Genomic DNA, 25,083 nt, shown 5'->3' on the forward strand with positions numbered 1-25,083 from the left:
TCCCTCGACCCCCACTCGTGGTGAGATCTCCCCAAACTCACACAAGAATCTAAATGGTTTAATGTGAATGATTATCATCGAGTTTTATACATGTTTGGTATTATTTGAAATGTCTCAGTGCGACTGGTACAAATGTCTCATTCCCAACGAAGTAAACCAAAAGGTAATACAGTTCTGAAGAGTTTAGAAATATCCTCCACACAGAAGGGGGTGTCTTTGAGTTAACACCTCATTTGTCTGAATGCAAATTTCCACTGCTAGCAAATTGTTACCCGCAGGTAAATTTCCACTATGAACCCATGTTTAGATTTGAAATGAGGTTTGGGTATATAATGAAATGCAGCGAGAGCTCGGGGCCTTTTTCAGTATCTCAGATCAGCCCGTGAGGTCGAGAGCCGAGTCTCTCAGCCTCACGCATTTCTAATGTGGGGTAAACTTTTCCTCTTTGTTCTATAGCATTTGATATTTTGCATTGATTATCTTTGAATTGATTAGGAAATTGTATTGATACGTTTACCTGACGACATAAATTGTTATATTGATTATTCTAATTGAATTTGACATTATTTTCATTCAAGAGTTTAAATAGAACAGTAAAACATTTGCTCTAAACAAAGTTTTTATGTTTTGCCTTCACTCTCTGACCTCCTGAAGGTTGCGGTCTAATTCACAACCTGACAAAGACACAGGGAAAGAATTTAAATAATCCAATGAATGCACTTAAAAAAAAAATGCAGAACCGAATCATTATTCATATTGGATTGTGAATCATCTCGAATTGAAGCATTCTGAATTTGCAAAAATCGTTCTTGAATTGAGTCGAAAAACAATGAATCATGAAGCAAATCGATTCGCTGTGTACCCAAAGGTTCACAGCCATACATTTCAGGCATGTTGAATCAGAATTATAGGATTAAACTGCTTGTGTACAGAATTTTACAGTTCATAATTGCTATATTATTTTATATGATATAATATAAATCAAGCATAAGCACTCCTTAACTATTGTTCCCATAAATAATAAGTTTAAAAAAATAATAATAATACTGAAGTGTGTATGTACACCCCCATCTTTAATAAACAATTCCTATAGGTTTGAAGAGGGCAAATTATTAGCAACCTCAATAAATCATGCGTTTGTCAAAAGTAATAATTTCAAATACACGTTACCTGTCTGCGGACTGTTCTGCTGACAGCATGTCTTCAGATTCTGCCATTTCCCTGTGGACAAATAGGCATAATAAACATAAACCCAGTAAATTCCAACACTATAATGAATGCATAATGCAATGAATGCACGATTTCTTTGTCAAGGATAACACAAAGTTGCATTAACTTATTTCCATTGTGGACCTTGATTTTTTTAACGAGACATTTTCAGGACAAACCATACACACGAAAAAATAAATAACTATAATAAACAAACAAAAAAATACAGGTATATATCCATATCTATTAACCTGTTAAGCGTCTGAGAGACACGCATAAAAGTACAGACTCATAACTCCAAAACTGTAACAAGGAGAGTCAAAAGGGAGGTATTGTTTGATAGAAGACTTTTCAAATTTTTTGAAAATATAAATTACATTACATTTGGACATTCTCCTGCTGAGAAACTGCTGATAAAAGACAAAAAAATATATATAAATTTTATTATGATTTTGCATATTTCTTGTTTGACATGGAATAACTCTGGAAGGAGATATGGTAGCTCAAAAATTCTTTTTTGGTGAAGTCCCTCTACAGGTGACCTGCATCTGGATACAATTTTGTGGTGATTGCATAAAGTACTCAAAAGTTACAGCATTCTGAACAAACGTAGCCTTTTTGTTTCGTCCTCTCACATTTGAAAGGCAATAAAAAATTGTTGTTTTCTGAGTGACACACAAAACTAAAGACTCATAACTCCAAAACTATAGCAAGGAGAGTCAAAAGGTAGGTATCGTTTGATAGAACACTTTTCAAATTTTTTGAAAATATAAATTACATTTGGACATTTTCCTGCCGAGAAACTGCTGATAAAAGACAAAAAATAAATATAATTTTTATTATGATTTTGCATATCTTTCTTATTTGACATATAATAACTCAGGAAGGAAATAAGGTAGGTGGAAAATTCTTTTTTGGTGAATTCCCTCTACATGTGAGCTGCATCTGGATAAAATTGTGTGGTGATTGGATAAAGGAATCAAAAGTTACAGCATTTGGAACCAAGACAGGCTTTTTGTTCAGTCATTGACGCCCCCTAATGGGCATTTTTAAAATTGTTCCTCCATGGAGAATATCTTGTCATAAACGCAATAGATTATGTTCATTTTAGGCTCATTTTAATTGTAATAGTATGCTGTAAAAAATGATGTGCCATTTTCAACGATCTGTGAATCTTTCATGAGCTGTATTGTGTTTTTGGCACATTGCAGTACATAGTAAAAAAAAGTATTTTATAGATTATGAAAAAAATAAATTCTATTTATTAGCAAATAACTAAGCAATACTTAGGAGATGTTCAAATTGGCTACATTCACTATTAAGTTCAGACTCTAAGCTTTCAAATGACACCTATTTTGTGTTAATCAAGGCAATATTTTTGAAAAATATGATAATTAATATTTTCGCAGCCAGGTGGCCTCCGCGGGCGGTGCCCTCAGATTTAGAGGGACTACTCAGCACTCGTTCAGAGTTGATCGAAGTTGTTAGATGCTTTAAAAAGCTGAGATTCTAAGCTTTAAGATGATACATATTTTGTGTTATCCCACGTTTGAAAAAAGCACGGATGGCTCCGGAAACATTGGAAAACACATTGCATCCCGGAAAGATGAGATACATGTTTTTTTAGCCAAGCATGCATCACTTCGTGAGGTATATCTCGTGATCAACGACATGGATCATGTTGTGTTTGGGCTCTTTGTAATCGTGAGAATCTGCTGTCAATAAAGATGTTCGCTTTTTCACAATCCATGCATGTTTCATGGAGTTATGAGCTGAAACGTCACATCAAAACAACATAGCATCACTGCTACTGCTACTTCATTGGTGCGCATAGTGCAACGTCATGTGTTAGAAGTCCATAAGGAATATCTTTAGATCTGAGTGATGGATTATGGTGAGTTTGGGCTCTTTTTAATCTTAACAATCTGCTGTAAATAATGATGTGCCATTTTACACGATTTATGCATGCTTCATTGAGTTATGAGTGAAATCGCGGCATTAGTGCTCCATCTATATACAAGGCTCTATGTGCGCCTGTGGGGGTGCGTGTGTTACAACTCCATTAGGAATATCTTAAGATCTGAGTGATGGATTATGCTGTGTTTGGGCTCTTTTTGATCGTGAGAGTCTGCTGAAAATAATGTTGTGCAATATCCTACGATCTGTGCATGTTTCATGAAGTTATAAGCGAAAAACCAACGCGAGTGCTTCACCAGTATATACTTGGCTAGGTACGTCTGTGGTATTTTTTGTGTTGGAACGCCATGAGGAATATCTTTAGATCTGATTTATGGAATATATTGAGTTTGGGCTCTTTTTAATCGTGAGCCCCTGCTGTAAATAACGATATGTCATTTTTCATGATCGATGTATCTTTCATGAAGATACGAGTGAAAAGGCCAAGTCTAAGCTACCTTGCTTGGCTACGTGCGTCTGTGGATTTTCTTTGTGGTAGAAATCCATGACGAATATCTTTAGTTCTGAGTGATGGATTATGTTAAGTTTGGACTCATTTTAATCGTAAGAATCTGCTGTAAATAATGATGTGTCATTTCCCACAATCGGAGTATGTTTAATGAAGTTACGAACGGAAATGTGCCTTAAATTATGCATCCTTATATGATTTACATATGGTCTCTTGAGGGGCTTCTTGTACAAAACCTCACTCAAGTTTAGTAAAAAGCCCGAAACAATTATGCTTGTTCTATTCTACTCATTGAGACCTTTCAAATGACATATGGCACATGACTATCTGAGCTGTATGATGTATTTGACATATTGTAGTATGTACTACTTCATAAATTATGAAATTTTTTTTTTCTATTTATCAGCAAATAACTCATCACTACTTAGGAAGTTATAAAATTGGCTACATTCATTGTAAATTTCAGACTCTAAGCTTTCAAATGACACCTATTTTAAGTTGATCAAGGTAATATTTTTGAAAAATATTATTATTATTTTTTATCGAAGCTAGGTGGCGCCAGCTGGCGGTACACTCCGTTTTAGAGGGATTACTCAGCACTCGTTAGGAGTCAAAGTGATTAGATGCATTAAAAAGCTGAGATTCTAAGCTTTAAAATGATACCTATTTTGTGTTATTCCATTTCAGTGGTTGCTTAGAAATTTGAATATGAATTTTTTTTCGCGGGGGGGGGGGGGGGGGGGCGTTGGTTATTAACAGGTTAAGCTATCCTATCTAAAAACAATCTCTTCAGACTTGTACTAAAACCAACGTTATCCGTTAAAACTTTATTGTCCTTAATGTTCACATACTCGTTTCTTCTACAGCCAGTTATTTTACTTTGAAATGTGTGTTCTGTGTTGAAATGTCTGTTTTGGTTTTGATCTGTATGATCTCGCCCACTCACTGCCAGTTCACCCAAAAGTATTTCGACACTCCGGGATGCCAGTTGGCAGGAACACAGTGTATTACAGCCAGCAAACAAACTGGGTCAGAGATTGTAGATTCCACACAACCTAAAAAGCCATGGTATCCATCTAGAAATCTCTAAGAACGAGACGAGCATGTATTGAAATATGAATAAATCAACATCAACATACAGTGTGTAAGTCTACTCTACTTTCATTGTCAATTGCGATCGTTCCTTGTTGCGTGTCCTTAAACTGGCAACCCGCGTGAGCGTCGAGTCTGAGGAGGAGGGGCCGGGGGAAACAACAATCTCCGATATTTTGAGTTTGGACTGCAGTACCTATTTCAACCACTAGCTGTCATTTTTTACACACTACACCTATAAAACTGCAGTGAATCAAAGAGTCTCAAAAACACGGTTTGAAAACGCTGGTGTTTCTGACGACACAAACTACCCAACTACAAACTATCAGATCAACGTGTGATCATCAACGAGTGGATCTGAGCTGGTGTGAGTGAGTGGAGGCGGGGCTCATTTGCATATTCATTAAATAAATAACTAAAATATGTTTGAATAGTTTAGTCAAGTCACCTTCATTTATATAGTGATTTTACCAATAGAGATTGTTTCAAAGCAGCTTTACATTGATAATAGGAAATTACAGTAACAGAGATTGTTTTGGCTTTACAGCAGCTCTAGAATAAAGTTATTGTCCAGCTAAAGTTAGTTTTGATTGGTTGATTCACTTCCGTTGCAAAGATCATTAGTTATTAACTTAGGGGCAGCTAACACGATACCGTTCTAACAGAAAACCCTTAGTGTCTGAGAAAAAATAAATAAAAAAAGGTTATCTCTGCGCAAACCTCAAAAACGGAAACTCGCGAAAACGCAGACGTCTTGTCATCAACCCTATGATCTGCCAGTGCATTGGTTGATAGCAGGCCTTACCCTGCAACCTATACTTTATGAACAGAATTAGTTGTAATGGACATACCTGTCCAACAGAAGACATGCCAACCTCGCGTCGCTCGTCATACCCATGCTGGAGTAGTTGCTCCCAGAAAGCAAGATGTTAGTGGCCAGCATGAAATCCCCCGCTTGTATCCCACACCTTACTGTCGGCTGCGAGCTCCACCTCCACACAGTATGGCCATTGGGACAGGTCTGAGAGTCAACAGCAGAATGTTGGAAAAAAAAACATCCTTCCATAATAGAGTGGTGCAGGTTTGACATCACTTTGTAGGTAAAAAACGTAGAAACGAGTAGCATTTTTAGCACTTCAAGTTCCATCGTCCCAAAGTCAATGGGTTTTTTGAATGGGGTTTTGGTTAAATGGCTGAAATAAGGTCTGTGGTGAACACAAGCTCTTTCACGTTTTTTTTTTTCTACGACATAAAATACATCAGTATTACCCCACTCATGATTTTTTTAAGCTGTTATGCGTCTTCGAAAAAGGCAGTTGCTAGCAAGGCAGTCGAGGAGTTTAAACGTCATCACGCTGAACAGGTAAATTGAGTCCGCGTTTACAGCCTCATTATGCTTATAATTGTGCTCTTAAACTATTCTAACTCAAACGTTTTGGGAAAATGTTTTTAGATAAAAACTGAAAAGGTTGTGGGAAGCTTATTGATGGTGACGTTGAAGTCGAGCGACAGTGGTGTAGTTAGTTAATACCCTACCTTAGCTTTTGACTTCTGGCGACTGGATTCAGGCTTCAAAATTCACAAAAGTTGTGTTCATCTGTGATATTTATCTTGATGGTCAAAACGTGCAAGTATCATAAACTTTTGTTGATCACAGACCTTGTTTTTAGCAATAATCCAAAAGCCTATGGGAAAATCCTATTGGCTTTTTCCTCGAGGAAACACGTGTGATGCAAACAACCGGTTGGCCTTCAAAGTGACATCATACCTGCACCACACTATTAATTTTCTCAAATGCAAATATAGTGTAATCAATAATAAATGTGTAATAAGTAACCATGGGGTAATTCCTTTAACATTCTCAAATGAAAGTATACAGTGGTTCAAGTAATCATATACAAGTAATCAGGTCTCGCAAAACCACGTTCACTGCAAATACACGACTTGGTTACAGCGTTTTACAATTTCTCACCCATTCCATGATGCTCGCCGTCCCCCTGCATGTGATGGAGACCTGGAAGGGGGGAAGGCGTTGGCACCGCACATGACTGACGTCACACCTGTACGGACACCTCTGCACCGGCAGCGTGAGGAAGGACGCCAGCTGCTTCAGACAGTCCTCATAGGCGATGGATGCCCGTTTCCCCGTGAGGTCGTCCTCGGTGAAGATCTCGGGAGGAGAGGGAAAGATGAGCGGGGGAGGGGATGGAGGCTCTGTGTCACGGACGTCATAAACAATCTCATCCAGTCCCGTTTCGTGCAACGCTCCACCGTTCCTGTCGGCGCACGAAATATATTCATCACATTTAAAGTTAGCATGTTGGTTTAGCCAATACGCATCTCACACTCACGTGCAGTCAAACCAAATTTATTCAGACACCTTCAACATTTCTCACATCATCACAGTGTATTCGCTATAGTTTAGGAAATGGTAATAAATTATGACAAGAACTCAAGAGTTATCAAATCAGGTGATATTTCACTGGTATCCTCACTTACATAAATGCAATATAGTGTCCTGCACCCACTAGTAAAAAAATTATATCTGGTGTTTGAATAATTTTTGGTTTGACTGTACATGTTGCAAATGAAGATTCAGTTGTCACAGATTGATTGTGTAGTATATTTGAAGGAAAACATGGCAGTTAAATATCGGTAGTGACTTTAGACTCGTCCCATTGCACACAATAACAACACTATAGATTTAAGAAACATTGAGCCAGCAATAGGTTGGTTTGGTAAGAGCAAAACACAACATACCTTCGAGGAACAAATTCATCATCGTGGCTGTCATAGCAATCAGAATACTGTTCTTCTTCTTCTTCCTCATCATCTGTTCCCCAATCATAACTGTAAAATTTGAGATTAGAAACTAGGAATCATACAACTATTAAAAACAACAACAAATATTACAACTTGCACAGTTTTACTGAGGTCAGTGATCATTTATGATAAAGTTTTCATTGTTGTGGACACTCACATTTTGAAGACTAAATATAAAAAATATTACACAAAAGAAATTCTGCATATGTATGCCTCTAGTTCACTGTCATGTTTACTAAGAGACCACTATTTAAAAAGATAGATTACCCGAAAACGAAAATTCTGTCATCATTTACGCACTCTCAAGTTGTACCAAACACTTTTTTTCTCTCCATATAGCTACCATCAACAGTTTTATAACCAAAATTCTTCAAAATATCATCTTAATTTTGACAGAATTTTCATTTATGGGTGAAGTACCCCCTTTAAATATTCTCTTAATGTTGCAACTCTTCTCTATAGAGACTGTTTCACTATTTTACAGACATTACATTTGTGCAACGGTCTAGACAAGTAATACAAAAATGCACTCATATTGAATTTAACAACAAACTTCTAAAGTGTTAGCTACTTATGTACTCATACACTTCACAAAGTGGTTTGCAAACGAATATGATTCAGATACTGACCATTCTGAGAGTGTTGTTGGACCTTCATAACTGGGCTGTGCAGGAGTCTTCGAGGAACGCTTACGACGTTTACCAGGAATGGGGGTGCTTTTACCCTCGTATCTATAAAACAATATGCCATAATCAAACTATGCATACAAAAAATGACACACCATTGAACTAAAGTATTGCAATCTAACGCTAGCCACATCTATTCGGTTGCATTCGCATTCATAAATCCGAGTCAAGCTTGTGGTTTTCGTCACGATGATTTGTGGTAAACAGTACACTGTCTCTCAATATAACCAGGTGTCACGAAACATAAAATATCCATTCCTAGTAGAAGCCTGACTATTAGCTAGCTAACTTTAGCTGAAGCTCAACGATTAACGTTAACATTACCTATCCAAGAGAAACAAAGCCAACTCTGAATTCCTTTTAAAATCTTTCTGGGCTTTAAGCTGTTGCCATCTCTCAAACGCATCTCCGATATTTATCCGCTTTTTATTGTAATTCAGGTCATAGCGTTTTTTAGATGGATGCCTGGGCTTTTTAGGTCGAGTAGAATCTGCGATCTCTGAGACAGTTCGTTCGCTGGCTTCCATGATTGCAACTGTGTTTCTCCGCTAACTGGCAACCCGGCAGTGGGCGGGGCCACACGGACCAAAACAATAACAGACGTTCCGGCACGGGTTGCCAAGTTTTCAAGCAACCATTTGTTCACTTCGACCTGTTATTTGTCGGTTTAAAGGTGGTCTAAAGCGATGTTGGGTTACGTCACTTCTTGTTGACGTCCAAAGTATTGTCAAACAAAACGGATAGCTGCTAGAAACCTATATGTTGTATTCAGCAAGGTTAGCCCTGACCAGGCGAACATGAACGTCCATTTAGAAAAGCCAAACTGGATTTACCCACCTGTCCAGCAAAAACTGAGCCACCTGAATGTCGAATTGAAAGCCCTTCTGCCGGCGGAGTGATCGCCACCTTTCGAAGGCTTTCCCGATGTAAATTCGGGACTTCGCGCGATCCTTCTCCTTTGCTATCTGTTCATCGGAACGTAGTCTCTTTGGTCGTTTGTTGGCCATATCAAAACTCAAGAGAATATAATTCTAACGTCAGTCGTCTAGGACATCTCTCCTCAAGCTAACTTTCCTCTTCATGCTTCTCTCTCCTCCACTTCCCACACGCGCGTGTGCCCCTTCATGTGCACGCGCACTAACCCCCCAAACATTCTTGTGTGTTATTGGCCGGAACCCTATTTGTTATGTTTCGTGGTGCGGGTTGGCCCAGTTTGTTTTTGTTGCAGTTTGTGGAGCCTGGGCTGTCTACAGAGACCGCGTTTTAAATTACAGTGTGTTCAGGGGACAGGCATAGCGGATAGTGAGGAGATGTTTGCTGTATGTGACAAAAAAATGTTTCAGCCTAAAAACGCGTGACATCACACCTTTAAATCACGAATATACATGTTTGCAATTAACTACCTGATGGATATCTGTATATCTGACAATCTGAATATCTGACAACATTTAGAATGGCAGTGCATATATTGAATACTTAATTTATTTGCAATTCAACTACATATATAAAACAAAATATAAATAGTTTAGCCAACAGTTGAACTTTGAAGTAAAAGTAGTAAATTGATCACAAACAGAATAAATTGCATGACATCAGGGACGTATGAACTGGAATAGTGCAATAGATTGGTTAGATCCACTGTAATCGATTGTGATTGAATAACAACAAAGTTGTGTTTTATATTGATACAAAAATAATTATTAGCTCAAGTCAGTTGAGATTACATGCACAATATAATTTCTCAGCTGGAGGTCACATTTTCAAAACAAAAACAATTTAATTCACGAATTATGTTCATGGATGAGGAAATAAATTAGTGTTTGTATTACCTGTACGTTTGATCACACTATTATATGTCATCATAATGAATTGGCTGCAAGGAACGTGAAATGTAATGCTATATTAGCCAGTTACTGATATGTGACTATTTGTCAAATTATTATGTTAATTATGTGCAGTTCTACACGTTAACAGTTTTTTACAATTGCTAACATGCGTTTATCAATACTTGAAGTACTTTTTCTAAACTCTTACAGCAACACATCACACAATTGGCTAAATAGTTAATTTTCTGCATGGCCAAAAAAACACATTTTGTTAAATAAACAAACTCTACTTTTCACTATGCTAAAAAACTTTTCTATACCAACTCCGTCAAACACATCAAAACAGACTCAAAATCCAAGCATTCTGTCAAAACACTAGCACTATAGTTGCCTTTCCAACATGAACGTAGTTAATCATATGTCAAAATACTAACAATTGATGGCATTATGAAATCTGCATTAGGCTACTTGCCACGTTTCAGTTCTACCTGTACAAAATATGAAATCCATTGTTTTCTAGAATTCAGTTTCCTTTTAGTCTAAGCTTTGATCAACAACAAATCCAACATAGCCTTTGGTTACCACGGAAGGTTTTTTTTCACCACATAATAAAAAATGAATAGCCTAAAAGGTATTTGTAACTTTTTAATCTCACAATTCTGACTTTTTTTCTTGCAATTGCAAGTTTACATCTCACAATTCTACAATTTTAGAATTATAAGATATAAACTATAGGAATAAAAAAATAAAATAATAGTAAGATAAAAAGTCACAATTAGCTTTTTTATTTTATTTTCCATAGCGGAAATGAGCTTTCATAGTTTCCACAACTATTCCTCTCCCTTGCTCAAATATATATTTTTCTCTCTCTGCTTCTGTGAGTTGTTTGACATCCACATTGAACAAAACCAATTCAAGAGTCCCTTTTTACTGTGTAAAACTTCAATACTTGACCATGCCTCCAACTGAGATTGGATCCAGCTATTTCTCAATATTTCAGTGATCTGTTAACGCTGCCCAAAAATGCTTATCAGTTGTTTCAATGTTTATTTATTTATTTTTGAGCTGTATAAAGAGGCTTTATACAATATTTAAGTTTTGGAACATTAGGTCATCAACTGTCATGCTGTGTTTTAAGCATTTGTAAATAAGACCAGAAAGATCCATTATTTTGGTATTGAGTAAGCTAAAAAAAAAGACAATGTAAAATTAGAAACGTGTTAACTGACTGAATATTGAGTGAAAACTACATGAATTGTGTTAATGATACGGTCAAAAGACGGATGTTGCGCTAAATGTGTTTAGAGTTTTGAAAATGTCATAGGACAATTGAAAAAAGCGGTAAAACAATCGTACTAAAAGTAAATTAATAATCTATTGAAATCATCAAATGACCATTACTTGTACAATAAACAATATAGCCTATTTGCTTACCTGTCTATTAAAAAACATGCGAGAGCGGAGTCTTTGTCAATTCTAAGTTTGTCTCGAAGTTCTCTCCATCTGCAAAACGCCACGCCGATATTTATCCTGGTTTTATTTCTCCGTTTGTCCCAACGCCTGCTTGCCTCTGTTGGTCTACGTTTACGTTTTTTGGGAATTTCTGTAATCACCAATGAATAATTGTGATCCATGATGATGAGGGAAAACAACAGCGGCGTGCTAGATACTGAATCATAGATATATATAAATACATAGATGCCTCGTTGGCGACTGTCGTGTAGCGGTCCATTGAAACGGCCGCTAATGAGGAATCTATGTATATATACTGTGGTTTCTAAAAGCGGAAATCGAGCATAGCGCGGATATTACGTAATTGATATGCGACAATGACAAGGGACGACCATTATTTAGATTTTTTTTCCTGAGTTTTTGAAAGAGCTTAAAAAGTTTTTTAATACAGTTACATTTTCAGGAAATAAGAAACCAAGTAAACGTCTTCAATTTGTACAATGTAACTAAACTTTTTAGCTCTTCAACTCTTCTTTTCACATTTGTATTCTGATGAAATTGAACATATTGTTAATACATTTTGTATATTGTATACAAAGATGTATGTCATAACATGTCATCTCTGTATGTTTTGCAAGGAAAAATAAAGTAAAAAAACAAAACAAAAAAACGAGTCATTAAAATGGGAATTTCTCTGGATTTACAAACTTTAAACAAACTGCATGAAATATATCACACTGTGCAAGTGGTTTTTGGATATTTTATTAAAACAATCTTAAATATTACTGTGCCTTTGAAATAGGCATATCAAAAACGTATTCATCAAAATGTTACAAATATTAAATGCAGGGCAACTTGAATGGTAAACAATATAATATCATTTCATTATAATAGAACTTCGTTTAGTTTTCCTTCGGGAAATATATTCTTATCTAATTTCTAGGTTACAAAAATTAAACTTACAAACCTTGTTTTAAGCGCCTTCTCTACTTTACTCAATAGCTGATATTCATCAAAGAGCCTGTTTAACTTTTAACTATAAATGTTCTACTGTCTATATAATAAAGTACATAACCAAGCAATGAAAAAAAAGCATGTAAGTTAGACTAACACTGACCTACCTGCCGAGGAGAAAGCATGCAACTTCAGAGTCTCTTTTGAAATCTTTCTCCTGCATTAGCTCTTTCCACCTGGAAAAAGCTATCCCGACATTGACTCTTGTTTTTTGTAATCTCCGGTCACGTTTCCTTTTACGTTCAATTCTGGATCTTTTTGGCGACGAGGAATTCTTCTCCTGTGGCTCGGCATATGTACGGTCCGCCATTAAAAATAACAGTGCAATGCAGCCTTTTAAACTTGCCGGGGCCGTGAAGCGCCTCTCATGCTCAGCTCCTCCTTTTCTGCTGCTTTCAGTTATGTGACGCTGGCTCTGAACGAAAACGCGTTGTGGAAACGCGTTGGTCTAGTACTTTTTGACCCTCTCTGCTATTATAGTTTTTCAAGATGGCGGAACGACATGGAAGCCTCCGTGGACCTACCCGTTAGTGATGGCAAAATGAGGCTTCCTGAACCAGAGACCATCGCAGCCCATTGCTTCTCCCAAAGGTTCATTACTCGAAGCTTCATTCAGCACTGCTCACTAGTGACAGCTAGCCACTGTGCAAAGAAGTAGCAGACAAATTAATTAATTCTCTGAACCAATGACCTGAGCAGACTTATGATGTCCGTAAACCCCAGAGAACTGTCACACACACAGTTTATTAATTATTCATAAATTGTTTGGATAGTAACAGTATGAACGACAAAAGTGACACTCTGTTGAGTGCAGTGCTTATGGTGGAGGGAGAGTAATAAAGCAAACTGCAAAGAATAGTCTGGGGTGGAAAAAGTTAAGAATAGTTTCTGTGTTTTTTTTTGTTTTGTTTTTGTTGAAGGATTACAATAGATCTTTATTGAGAAACAAACATTTTTTAAAGTATGTTGGGGTTTATACGATTCCTCTTCTTGGACAAAACCTCTCCAGCCTTGGAAAAGATCTTTTCACAAGGAACCAAGGATGCAGGGGAACATAAAAATGCCAGTGCCAGCTGGTATAAATGAGGATATGATGCTTCTGTTGAGCCCAGACAGGGGAGGATCTCATCTTTCTAGCCGGCTCCATTACCAGGAAAAAGGAAGAGTCACAAAAAGGAAAGAAATCCTGAAGGGCGATCCAAAACAAAAAACAGGCCAGATCCAAAAATCCAAAGGAATCCAAATAATCTTATCTAATTAATATAACAAGACTATAATATAGCTACTACTATAATTAATAATAACAATATATAAGTATAATGTCATAATATACAGCCCTAACACATAGCCTATGCTGTGACTCAATAACAACAATGACAATGAGAGTTCTCTGACTCTCTGACACTACTACAAGTGCTTCTACTACTCCTGACAACACCCACAAGGTGGCGCGAGTTTCGAAACCCCTTTATCCGGAAGAGACCAAATATAGGTCTCTGCAGGACAGTAATAGGAGTTACTAGATCAGTGGGCGAGGCCATAAACAGAGGGGCGTTTTCGACCGCGTTACCTGATTTGCCCATGTCACAGTGCGGGTAGGGTTAGGGGCGGGGTCAGGTGAAAGGCCTCATTTTCATTGCATGATTTATAAACACCCACCAGTTTGCAAACACCCACAAATTAAGAAACACTAACTTTTGTTCTGCAGAGACCCCATACTCGAAGAGACACTCAGACCAGTGATGCGTGGGTTGATCCAAAATGAGCAGGTGCCTGCGGTCACCCGCGGTCAGCCGCAGATACGAGTCATCCAAATATATTTTTAATGATATCGGGTCGGGGTCGGTCGGGTCGTTTGAAATAAAGATGCCAATTAAACCTTTAAACGTGGGACAAAATGCCCGATTTCCCAACATGTTGAACTGAGCAATGCCATTGTACCATTTTAATAGGCTACTTTTAAGCGCATATAGCTCAGTAATGTCAGTTTTATGTATTTTCTGAGAGGGGGCGGGATTTTTGTTGGTAAAGTCGGGGGAGAGACGCACACTTCGATTAGACTGGATAAACACATGCAGCATGTTAATTGTTAAGAAAATGAAACGAAATAAATTAATAAATCAAGCCTTTATTACATAACACTAGGCTATATCATACAGCATTCAGAAAAAGAACAGTTTTTGCGCTCCTAAGGGCTTTCACACTTTTCTCTCAGTTGACCTGCTGATGAATTCTTCAAGCAGGGTCGAAACATAAACATCGCACACGCACCCCTAGTTCCTCCGTCTATGGCCCAATGACGCTACGATGAGCATTTACTACTTTAAAAAAATGCGGGTCAGGAAGTGGGTCGGGTACAATATTTTCTTTCTTTTTTTGCGGCCCGAGTTGCGGGCGGGTTAGTTGAAAACGTCGGTCGGGTGCAGGTTGTTTATACATTGATGACTCAGACCGAACCGATGACGTATCAACACAAACCGAGGCCTCGTTCGTCATTAGACACGTGATTTTCACGTTAACAACACCAGCCTCGAATCGCGGCTTCATCTGGCACGCCCATTTTTTCTCGACACAAGCTCCGACGCCTCGGTTGAAATGTCACATCATTACTACCCGTCACATACAAACAAGGTCAAAGAAATCTCTTTCAAGATATTGCACAAATTCTACTGTCAAACATTTCTTTAGTAAGTTTGACATTGATGTGAGCTGCTCTTTTTGCTCTTTGCACTTGGAAACAGTACCCCATGTGTTCTAGCATTGTAGTCATGTGAATAAGTTATGGTATGATGTGTCTGTGTTTATTAAGGAAAAGGAACTCTGTAATTTTGTTTTGCATTTTGAGAATGTCATTTTTGGATATTCGAAGTATGATAGTGTGGTTAAGCAGGCTTTTGTAATTAATCTGTTAATTTTATTAGTCAAATTTCACATCCATAAGTGTAAGTTTTCTAACATAAAGCCCCTTTTTTCAATATTCCTTAAAAAAAATTCAAAAAATTACTTTTCTACTCTTCAAGCTGGTACTAATGGAAAAGCTATTAAGACTGTTCATTTAGGCACTTTCTTCAAAACCTTTGATTGATTCAAATATTTTGTATTTCGTGATTTTTATTATTTTTTATATACATGTAGGCCTATGTGTGTTTTTCTTTGCTTCCCTGTCTCTAAAATGTATGTTGTATTGTTTTGTTGTTTAAAGCAATAAAAAAAAAGTTTACTAGTTTAAAAGTTAACTAGTTTACTAGTTAAGTAGTGAGAATGCCCACTAATTAACTAGTGCATAAATTTGCCATCCACTAGTTAACTAGTAAGCCGAATTTATGTTTGACTAGTTAGCATGTTAAAGGTTTTGCTGCTCACTAGTTAACTAGTACGCCTTTGTGCTTTACTAGTTCGGTCCAGATGGCCACTAGTTCGTCAAAAAGACAACCAGTTGAGACGTTTGGTCTACTAGTTCGCCATTTTGTCGAACTAGTTTGAACAAAAGTCTTACTAGTAAGATTAAATAAATGCGTACTAGTAGGATATTGAATAAATACTCAAAGGGCTTTCCATACATTTCACTAGTTAAAATACAAACAGATATCAAGAATTCAATTGTTGATATCAAAAGTGTAATTGATGATATCAACAATTGAATTGTTGATATCAACAATTCATATAAAGGAAATGAATAAAAGTTAAAACGGCTTGCCATAGTCATCTGTCATTAACGTAAGTACAAGCCCTGTCAAAGATATCAAAGATACAGCTATTCATTTAGATGACGCTATAAGTGAAAGCGACCAGCTTTATTTTTTAACTAACGCTAAAATATATGATACGAAAGATCTATTAATATATAAGATCGATGTCATTCTATTATTTTTGGCTGTAGAACTTGCATGATAAACAAGTAGGCTACAAACGTTCCAAGTGGGACAAATTATTCACATCATAGGCTACAATGTACTTTTCATTGGTGTTATGGACGTTAGAAAAGGTTATTTTACAGTGGAATTGCGCCTAGTGCTTCCAAAACCAACACTAACTAAGTGCATAGCCCAAAAGGTAGAGAATGTGTATTTTGAGGTAGCACTTGTAAGTTACTGCTCTCAGCATAATGACAGAGAGACGGGATCTGATAATGCATTGCTAATGTTAGCAATGACGACTCGCCGTTTTTATTACCAAAACAATTCCTTACCTTTTCAATTCGATGACCCACCTCCTCCATATGAGCTAACGTAACGTTACTTTGCACGAACATGCATAACCTTGTGCGACTGTCATGAATATTTGAAATGTCCATTTACATCACGTACAAGTTAGCCAAACATAAATGAATCTTACCTGTCCAGGAGAAAATTAGCAACGTTGGCGTCTGTCTTCAAATTCTTCTCCGTTTTCAGCCGTCTCCATCTTTCAAAGGCATCTCCTATACAGATCCTTGTTTTATTTCGGACTTTGTCACGAAGTATTTCGGATTCATACCGAGGTTTTTTTGGTTTCGCAACGTTAGACATTTTTTTGATCCGATTCTGAAACGTTTGTAGCTGCAGCTGTGGTAACTAGAGCAGAGCTGGTAACCCAGATGCCGCAACACTACTGACTCCGTGATTGGGTGATAGGTGGAGGGTGGAGCGCATCAGACCAAAACACAACATGACAACATCAACATCAGTGGAGGGCTGCAACTTTACTTTTTAATCAAATTTGTATAGTTCTAAATTTAGTGTAGCTATTTTAGATACTTTCTGTAAGCACCTTGGTTATGTTAATTCTATTAATCAGAATGAAAAAGTTTTTTGTGATTCACCAATTGCGGTTAAGGAAGCAATTTCTCAACTGAAATGTAACAAGTCGCCTGGTAACGACGGGATGGCGACTGAATTACTTCTTCTTCTTCTGAATTAAGACTTATTCTGAGATTATATCCCTTTTCCTCCTCAAAGTGTATAGAGAGCTTAAATTGCTCTGAGCTTACAGCAAGTATGAAGCAGGGTGTCATTTGCTTAATACCTAAGCCTAAAAAGGATATACTTTTCTTAGACAACTGGAGACCCATCAGCCTCCTTAATAATGATTATAAATTGTTTGCCCTTATTTTCTCAAGCCGTTTCAAGTCGATTTTGAACTCCATTATTGATGAAAATCAATCAGGTTTTGGGTGTTTCTGCAACTACGGGCACTTTTAAGTCCCAGCAGTGAAATTTTAGATTTATGTTAAAATTTGTCATTTGATGTTTCATAAATATATTCACAGTGCCATTACACACCTTGACAACAAATATAATTACTGATTAATGTGATTAAATATAATATTATGAAGCATTTATAGCTCAAAACACCATTTTTGTTAATGTCCCACACCTGTGGTATCAACGTTGAGATACATAAAATAAGCTAATTTAATTACAATTTGACATTATTTCAAATGGAATTGTTTAATGTACAGATTCATTTAAAGCATCTTAAAATTCTTTATATTATTTTTGACAACAGTGGATAAGCTGGAAGCGTTAATAAGTTCATACATCAGGAAATGGTTGGGAGTTCCACGCTGCCTCAGCAGAGTGGGACTTTATAGTAAAGGAGTATTGCAGCTGCCAGTCTCTGCTTTAACCGAGGAGTTTAAGTGTGCCAAGGTCAGACTGGAAATGACTTTAGCAGAGTCACGTGACAAATGTGTAAGGGAGACAGCCCCTGTGGTAAAAACTGGTAGAAAGTGGTCAGCAAAGAAATCTGTAGTAGAGGCAAAGGCTGACCTTCAAATTGGGGATATCGTGGGACAGGTACAGCATGGAAGAGGGGGTTTTGGGCTCAGTTTAGCTCCTCCTAAATGGCACAAGGCAGGCCCAGCCCAAAGGAGGAAGCTGGTAGTCAACGAGGTGTGAAAGCAGGAGGAGAGGATGAGATGTATAAAGGCCATTTCCCAGGCCAAGCAGGGAGAGTGGATGAGATGGGAGAGTGTGGAACAACGCAAAATGGGCTGGCAAGACCTTTGGTCAATGGAAGAGAGTAGGATCAGTTTCCTTATTAGGTCAACATATGATGTTCTCCCATCACCGCAGAACCTAAACCTCTGGGTAGGAGAGGATCCATCTTGTCCTTTGTGTTCATCACCTGCCACATTAAGGCACATTTTGACAGGATGTAAGGTGGCTCTTAGCCAGGGTCGGTTTACTTGGCGCCATGACCAAGTATTGCGATGTTTGGCTTTAGCATTGGAAGGCAAGCGTAGTATGACCAATAAATTGCCGCCTGTTCTAGCAAAACATTACACGCAGAAGACAATATTCCTCCGCCCAGGCGAGCAACCACCATGAAAAGGTGCTAACACCAATTCTCGCCCAGGACAACTGGAAGCTGCTAGGGACTGGAAGATGCTTGTTGATCTTGATCAACGGCTTATTTTTCCACCTGAGATTGCCACCACTAACCTACGGCCAGATATTGTTTTGTGGTCGGGATCAGCACGCATTGTTCAACTGATAGAGTTAACAGTGCCATGGGAGGATGCGGTAGATGAGGCATATGAGAGGAAGAAACTGCGGTATGCTCATCTGGCCACTGAAGCAGAACAGCGAGGATGGAGAGTCCAGGTTTATCCAGTGGAAGTGGGTTGTCGTGGTTTTGTGGCACACTCTACAACCCGGTTCCTCAGAGACGTCGGATTCAGTGGCCAAGAGTTGCGTCGTACAGTAAAGAACTTATCTGAAGCAGCAGAAAGGAGCAGCAACTGGCTGTGGTTGAGACGGAAAGATTCTAGCTGGCTGTGTACAGGCCGCCATGCTACGGTTTCGTAGAATTCTTGAAAACTTGAAAGGTCTATTGGTTTGAAAGGTTGGTTTATTTGTATAGGTTGTATAGTATTTACAGTCATTACGTTCCTGTGTATATTGCGTGAATGACGGGTGGTTGGGCAGATATTGTGTTTTGCGGTAGGTGGTATGCCATACGGAACCGTTGCCACTGAAACTGCATATTAACGCACCAGTGGGGCTCGACAGCCTTAGTCAAACGGGTTGGCGCGTATGGTTGGGTAGCGGAGAGATTGTGAGATTGTGGTTAGGTCTCAGCAGCAACTGTTGGTTTATTTGTATAGGTTGTATAGTATTTACAGTCATTACGTTCCTGTATATATTGCGTGAATGACGGGTGGTTGGGCAGATATTGTGTTTTGTGGTAGGTGGTATGCCATACGGAACCGTTGCCACTGAAACTGCATATTAACGCACCAGTGGGGCTCGACAGCCTTAGTCAAACGGGTTGGCGCGTATGGTTGGGTTGCGGTGAGATTGTGGTTAGGTCTCAGCAGCAACTGTTGGTTTATTTGTATAGGTTGTATAGTATTTACAGTCATTACGTTCCTGTGTATATTGCGTGAATGACGGGTGGTTGGGCAGATATTGTGTTTTGTGGTAGGTGGTATGCCATACGGAACCGTTGCCACTGAAACTGCATATTAACGCACCAGTGGGGCTCGACAGCCTTAGTCAAACGGGTTGGCGCGTATGGTTGGGTTGCGGAGAGATTGTGAGATTGTGGTTAGGTCTCAGCAGCAAGAGGGAAGTAGAGGTCAGTAAGCTGGGCTGAGTTGAGTGGGGGACGGAGGGGGGTGACTCTGGGACGCCAGAGTCACTGTCGAGCCCTCTTGAGGTGTCGTGGGCTAGTCGACGAAACACTGAGGACGGAAGGTGCCCACTTGAAGACCCTAGAGATGTTCCCTACTCCGCTCAATCCAGAGGGTTGTTATGGGGACCGCACTGTGGTTGCAGCCGTTGTGTGTGCTGACGCGCAATACACTGTGTTAACACCAGACAGAAGATTCACGTCACTAGATGGAAAGAAGCGTAAATGGATGGAGAAGCATAGGTTACTGTAAAGCTACGTCTTAGTTGGTGATTATCTAGGCGAAAGCCGAGTACAAATCAGCATGAAGTTTTAACATCTACTCTCGTGTAATGGAAATCATTTACTGATCATTTTTATGATTTTTTTAACTAAATGTGCCTGTCCCACACTTTTGAGTCTTACCGCAACAATGAAAAAAAGCTTTTATTATGAAATTTTATCAAACATAAACAAGTCTAGTTTCTATGGAAACAGAAATTATCACTTGAGCAAATTGCTGACAGACTGGGCCACCACACTACCTCACTCACAAGATACCAAAAAAATAAGGTAAACATCATCTTTTCTGCTCTAGTATTTATTGTGTGTCCTTACCATTCAGCTTAATAATTGTATATTTTGAACTACATTTTAAAAATAAATGTATATTACTGTTGAATTCATGTTTATTAAGATGCTAAGAGTCAAAACTAATTTGGTAGGCCTTGCTAGCTGCCAATGAGCTAAAATATTAGCAAAAATGTCATTTCCGCAACATGTCTTTACCGCAGCATATTTAGGTGTTGCGGTAAAGACCTTGTGTTGCGGTAGAGACAAATTCAAGGTTTACTGTATATTAAATTACAAATATTCAGTATATTATTAGTACTGAAGTATATATTAGTATATATATATATATATATATATATTAGTATATATATATATATATATATATATATATATATATATATATATATATATATATATAAACATGCCATTTTTTAACCCTAGATTTTAACATTGTGTCCTTACCGACACATGATGTCATTACCGCGGCACTGCTCTATTTTCATTTTTTTTCACAGTTTCATTTGCAAAAAAAAATGTTTACACTTAAGCTGAGATGATTAACTCATTGAAATTGCAACATCTGTCATAAAAAGTTAAATATGTTATCTTTTGTGTGTATGGAAACAATTGACATCTAAGGTTACTGTAAATTTTTTACATGGCATAGAAAAAAACATGAAATTCCCTATTTTGTATATTATTTTTTATAGCAGTATTTACAAAACTGCATCAAATTTGAAAAAGCTATTTAAATATATAAATATTTTTATAGAAATTACTAAAGAAAAATTTATAAAATGAACGTTATTGTAACATTGCGGTAAGGACACTTTTTAAGAAGATGACCCGAAAAACATAAAAAATAAACATGTTCCAGATTAAAATCTTAAAGACTACATTCTATTTTGTGTACATTTTTATATGTATTACAGACTGTGATGGTTAAAATTGAAATTCATAGAGGTTGATTTTTTAAAAAATTGGGATAGTCAAAAGTGCCCATAGTTGCAGAAACACCCTTTTATGAAAGGCCGCCATATTTTCAATAATATTAGGCTGGTCTTCGACATCATTGATTACTCTGATCTTATTGAGGATGACAGTTTAATTCTTTTTTTGGACTTTTTCAAGGCAATTGAACATCCTTTAATTTTTTTCTGTTTAGAGCGTTTTGGTTTCGGGCCCTATTTTTGTAATGCCATGGAAACTTTGTATGCAGGGGGGGGATAGTTCAGTGAAATTAGGACATGGTAGAGATTTCTTCTAAAAAGAGGAACGGCACGGCAGGGCTGTACAGTTTCGGTATATCTCTTTCTTATTGTACCACAGGCCTTCTGTCATTTTATTAAGGATGGTAAGCTAAAAGGAATTCAAATTGCTGGTAGAGGTATTTTAATTAGTCAGCTAGCGGATGACACAGCCTTATTTAAAAAAAAAACTCTTGTCTGGTTCATCAGGCAATTAAAAGTATTCAGTTGTTTTCAAATGCCTCAGGTCTGTACCTTAATATAAAAAATGTGAAATATTAGCCTTGAAAGCCTTGAATTATTTTGATTAATTATTACTCAATTCTAATGTGTTAAATTTAATTAATAATATTGCCTGTAATCTGTTGCCACAATTTTAAATTAAACATATTTTTTTCTTATTACTTTTAATTTAATAAAATTAACTTGTTTTAATCAAGGGCAGTGAATTTGAAAATTAATAATAAAAAATAAGTAGGATTAAGTAACACATTAAAATCAGGGAAATTAACCAGATAAAAACATGTAACATTTACAAGGGGTCAGAAGGACTCCTTATAAGGGACTTGTCTATTAGGGGTAGAGTCCTTCTGTTAAAGGCAGAAGGAATTTCTAGACTGACCTATGTTGCTTCATCTATACATTTAGACAACAAAACTATCAAAACTATTGATCAGGTTTTATTTCATTTTCTATGGAAGAATCGTGTGCACTATATCCGTAAATCTGTCGTCATAAATTCGCTTAAAAGTGGTGGCCTTGATTTTCTAAATAATACCTTCAAAATAAATTGGTTAACATTTTGTTTGAAAAAACCTTCTTTGTGGAATTTTATTTTTTATTTTTAGTCTTTCTTTTTTACTAATGTGTGATTATAAAATGTATAAGTTGCCAGTGAAACTTTCTGCCTTTCATGCTTAAGCTTTATTGGCTTGGAAACTGATCTACAAGCACAACTTCTCTCCGCAACGTTGTTTTATTTGGAATAACCGGTGTATTTTGTGTAAACACAAAAGTATTTTTTTTAAAAGCTGGTTTGAAAAGGGTATTGTTTTAGTTTGTCATTTGTTTAACACTCAAGGATACCTTATGACGTAAGACAAGTTTCTTTTACACTTTAATTTTCCTGTGACTCCCAAGGAATTTGCTCTTGTACTTTCTGCAATCAATTCTGGAATAATTTCCTTATGTAAAGGTGTGTTCTCATCAGTTGATAAGCCCATAATCAACCCAACTGACACAGTATGTGGTAAAATCTGTTTTCTACAGTCCAAAAACAATAACAAATCTATTCATTCTCTATTTTTAAAGGAGGTTGTCACCAAATCTTGCTCTCTTGCTTATTGGACTAAATTTCTTAATGAAATTGATTGGGAGAGGGTTTGGTTATTGCCTCATAAGTTTTTTGTTACAAATAAGGTCAAATAAATCTCTTTCAAGATATTGCACAAATTCTACCCTGTCAAACATTTCCTTAGTAAGTTTGACATTGATGTAAGCTGCTGATTTTGCTCTTTGCACTAGGAAACAGTACCCCATGTGTTCTGGCATTGTAGTCATGTGAATAAGTTATGGTATGATGTGTATGCTTATTAAGGAAAAGGTACTCTTTAATTGTGTTTTGCATTTTGAAAATGTAATTTTGGGATATTCAAAGTATGATAACAGTGTGGTTAAGGAGGCTTTTGTAATTAATCTGTTTATTTTATTAGTCAAATTTCACGTCCATAAGTGTAAGTTTTCTAACATAAAGCCCCTTTTTTCAATATTCCTTAAAGAATTTGAAAATTACTTTTCTACTATTCATGCTGATACTAATGGAAAAGCTATTAAGACTGTTCATTTATGCACTGTCTTCAAACTCCTTGATTGATACAAAGGTCTTGTATTTTGTGGTTTTATTATTATTATTTTTTTTTTTCATGTGTGCTTTCTCTGCTTCCCTGTCTCTAAAGTGTATGTTGTATTGTTTTGTTGTTTAAAGCAATAAATTAAAAAAAAAAAAAAAAACTTTTACTTTTTTACTTAAATGACAATATCCTAGCCGGATTACTGTTGTCAGTGATATAAGTATATAACTCGACTACCTCCGGACTGGGACACTGATCGGATAACAGAATAATCTAATCAGAAGCGCGTTTACACTTGTTTTTTCAATGTGTATGTGGACAACATCCGGATACAGGTAGCATAATGTCAAGTGTAAACGGCAGCCCTTAGTTTTACATTGGTCGTGACATGGAAAGTGTACCAACCTACAGTACACACTTGTGATTGGTCTACTCTGCTCTGATTGGTCAGATGGCTCAGTCTGTTGTGATTGGTCTACTCTGCTCTGATTGGTCAGATGGCTCAGTCTGTTGTGATTGGTCTACTCTGCTCTGATTGGTCAGATGGCCCAGTCTGTTGTGATTGGTCTACTCTGCTCTGATTGGTCAGATGGCCCAGTCTGTTGTGATTAGTCAACCATTTACAGTGTGTCTTTTTTTACAGGAAGTTTACATGAAGTGAGACTGGAATTACTGATGACTCTTTTCAGCAGTTCAGAATCAATTCTTTCTTTCAGGAGACAATAACTTTATTTATAGTGCACTTTGATCTTTAAAACTTTGCAGACTTTCTGCAACCAATGTAAGTCAGTTGGTTCTCAATAGGTTTTGCTTCAGTATCGAATATTTACATTGGTATGATAAACACTTGATGTCCTTGCCATATAATCTCAACATGGTGGACACCATAAGAGGAAGCACTTTATATAATATAACAAAAGCATATCCTGAGTCATGCATACAGGGTGGATCTCTCACATTCAATGCTGACGTTTGTGCTGGCATTTCCAGTTCATCTGGTTTCCAGAAAGCCATCGGACCAAAACACAAGATCATAAAAGACACCGCCCCTATCGACTGTCATTGACCAAACAAAAACTTCATTTTATAAATTAATCTTATATGAAACATTCAAAGTAACCACATCATGATATCAGTACAGGTGTTCACATTCAGCATCACCATTTTCTGCTCTTATTGGTTATAATGAAAAGATTAATAATAGTTGATTTGTTAGACTGTAAACAGAAGTAAAATCTTTGGAAAAGGCAAGCCATGGATAATAAATAAATAATTAGCTTTCAGTATAGT

The 25,083-nt window shown here is 37.1% G+C and overlaps 2 protein-coding genes across 6 annotated transcripts in view; one reads left to right on the top strand and one right to left on the bottom strand.

The window, feature by feature from the left end:
* foxk2b (forkhead box K2b) overlaps nt 1-17,135 on the bottom strand; it is a 54,351-nt gene extending 37,216 nt beyond the window's left edge. The window contains exons 1-6 of one of the 4 annotated variants that reach the window (XM_077202232.1): nt 16,863-17,135; nt 8,179-8,280; nt 7,487-7,576; nt 6,699-7,002; nt 5,578-5,747; nt 1,171-1,221 (exon numbers count right to left, since the gene is read on the bottom strand). In XM_077202232.1, coding sequence (XP_077058347.1) covers nt 1,171-1,221; nt 5,578-5,747; nt 6,699-7,002; nt 7,487-7,576; nt 8,179-8,280; nt 16,863-17,035 — 890 coding nt within the window. In that variant the 5' untranslated portion in view covers nt 17,036-17,135. Of the gene's footprint in view, nt 1-1,170; nt 1,222-5,577; nt 5,748-6,698; nt 7,003-7,486; nt 7,577-8,178; nt 8,281-8,559; nt 8,798-9,072; nt 9,370-11,495; nt 11,857-16,862 lie in introns of those variants that run through there. The other 3 variants (XM_077202231.1, XM_077202233.1, XM_077202230.1) reach the window with 3 other exon arrangements.
* Nucleotides 1-25,083, top strand: part of LOC143710998 (MIF4G domain-containing protein B) — a 1,123,636-nt gene that overhangs the window by 89,885 nt on the left and 1,008,668 nt on the right. The gene's annotated exons all lie outside the window — the stretch shown is intronic.

The sequence above is a fragment of the Siphateles boraxobius genome, unplaced genomic scaffold (genome assembly GCF_051911475.1).
Source record: "Siphateles boraxobius isolate OS27281-9 unplaced genomic scaffold, OSU_SipBor_1 49, whole genome shotgun sequence".
In the NCBI taxonomy this organism is placed as follows: domain Eukaryota; kingdom Metazoa; phylum Chordata; class Actinopteri; order Cypriniformes; family Leuciscidae; genus Siphateles; species Siphateles boraxobius.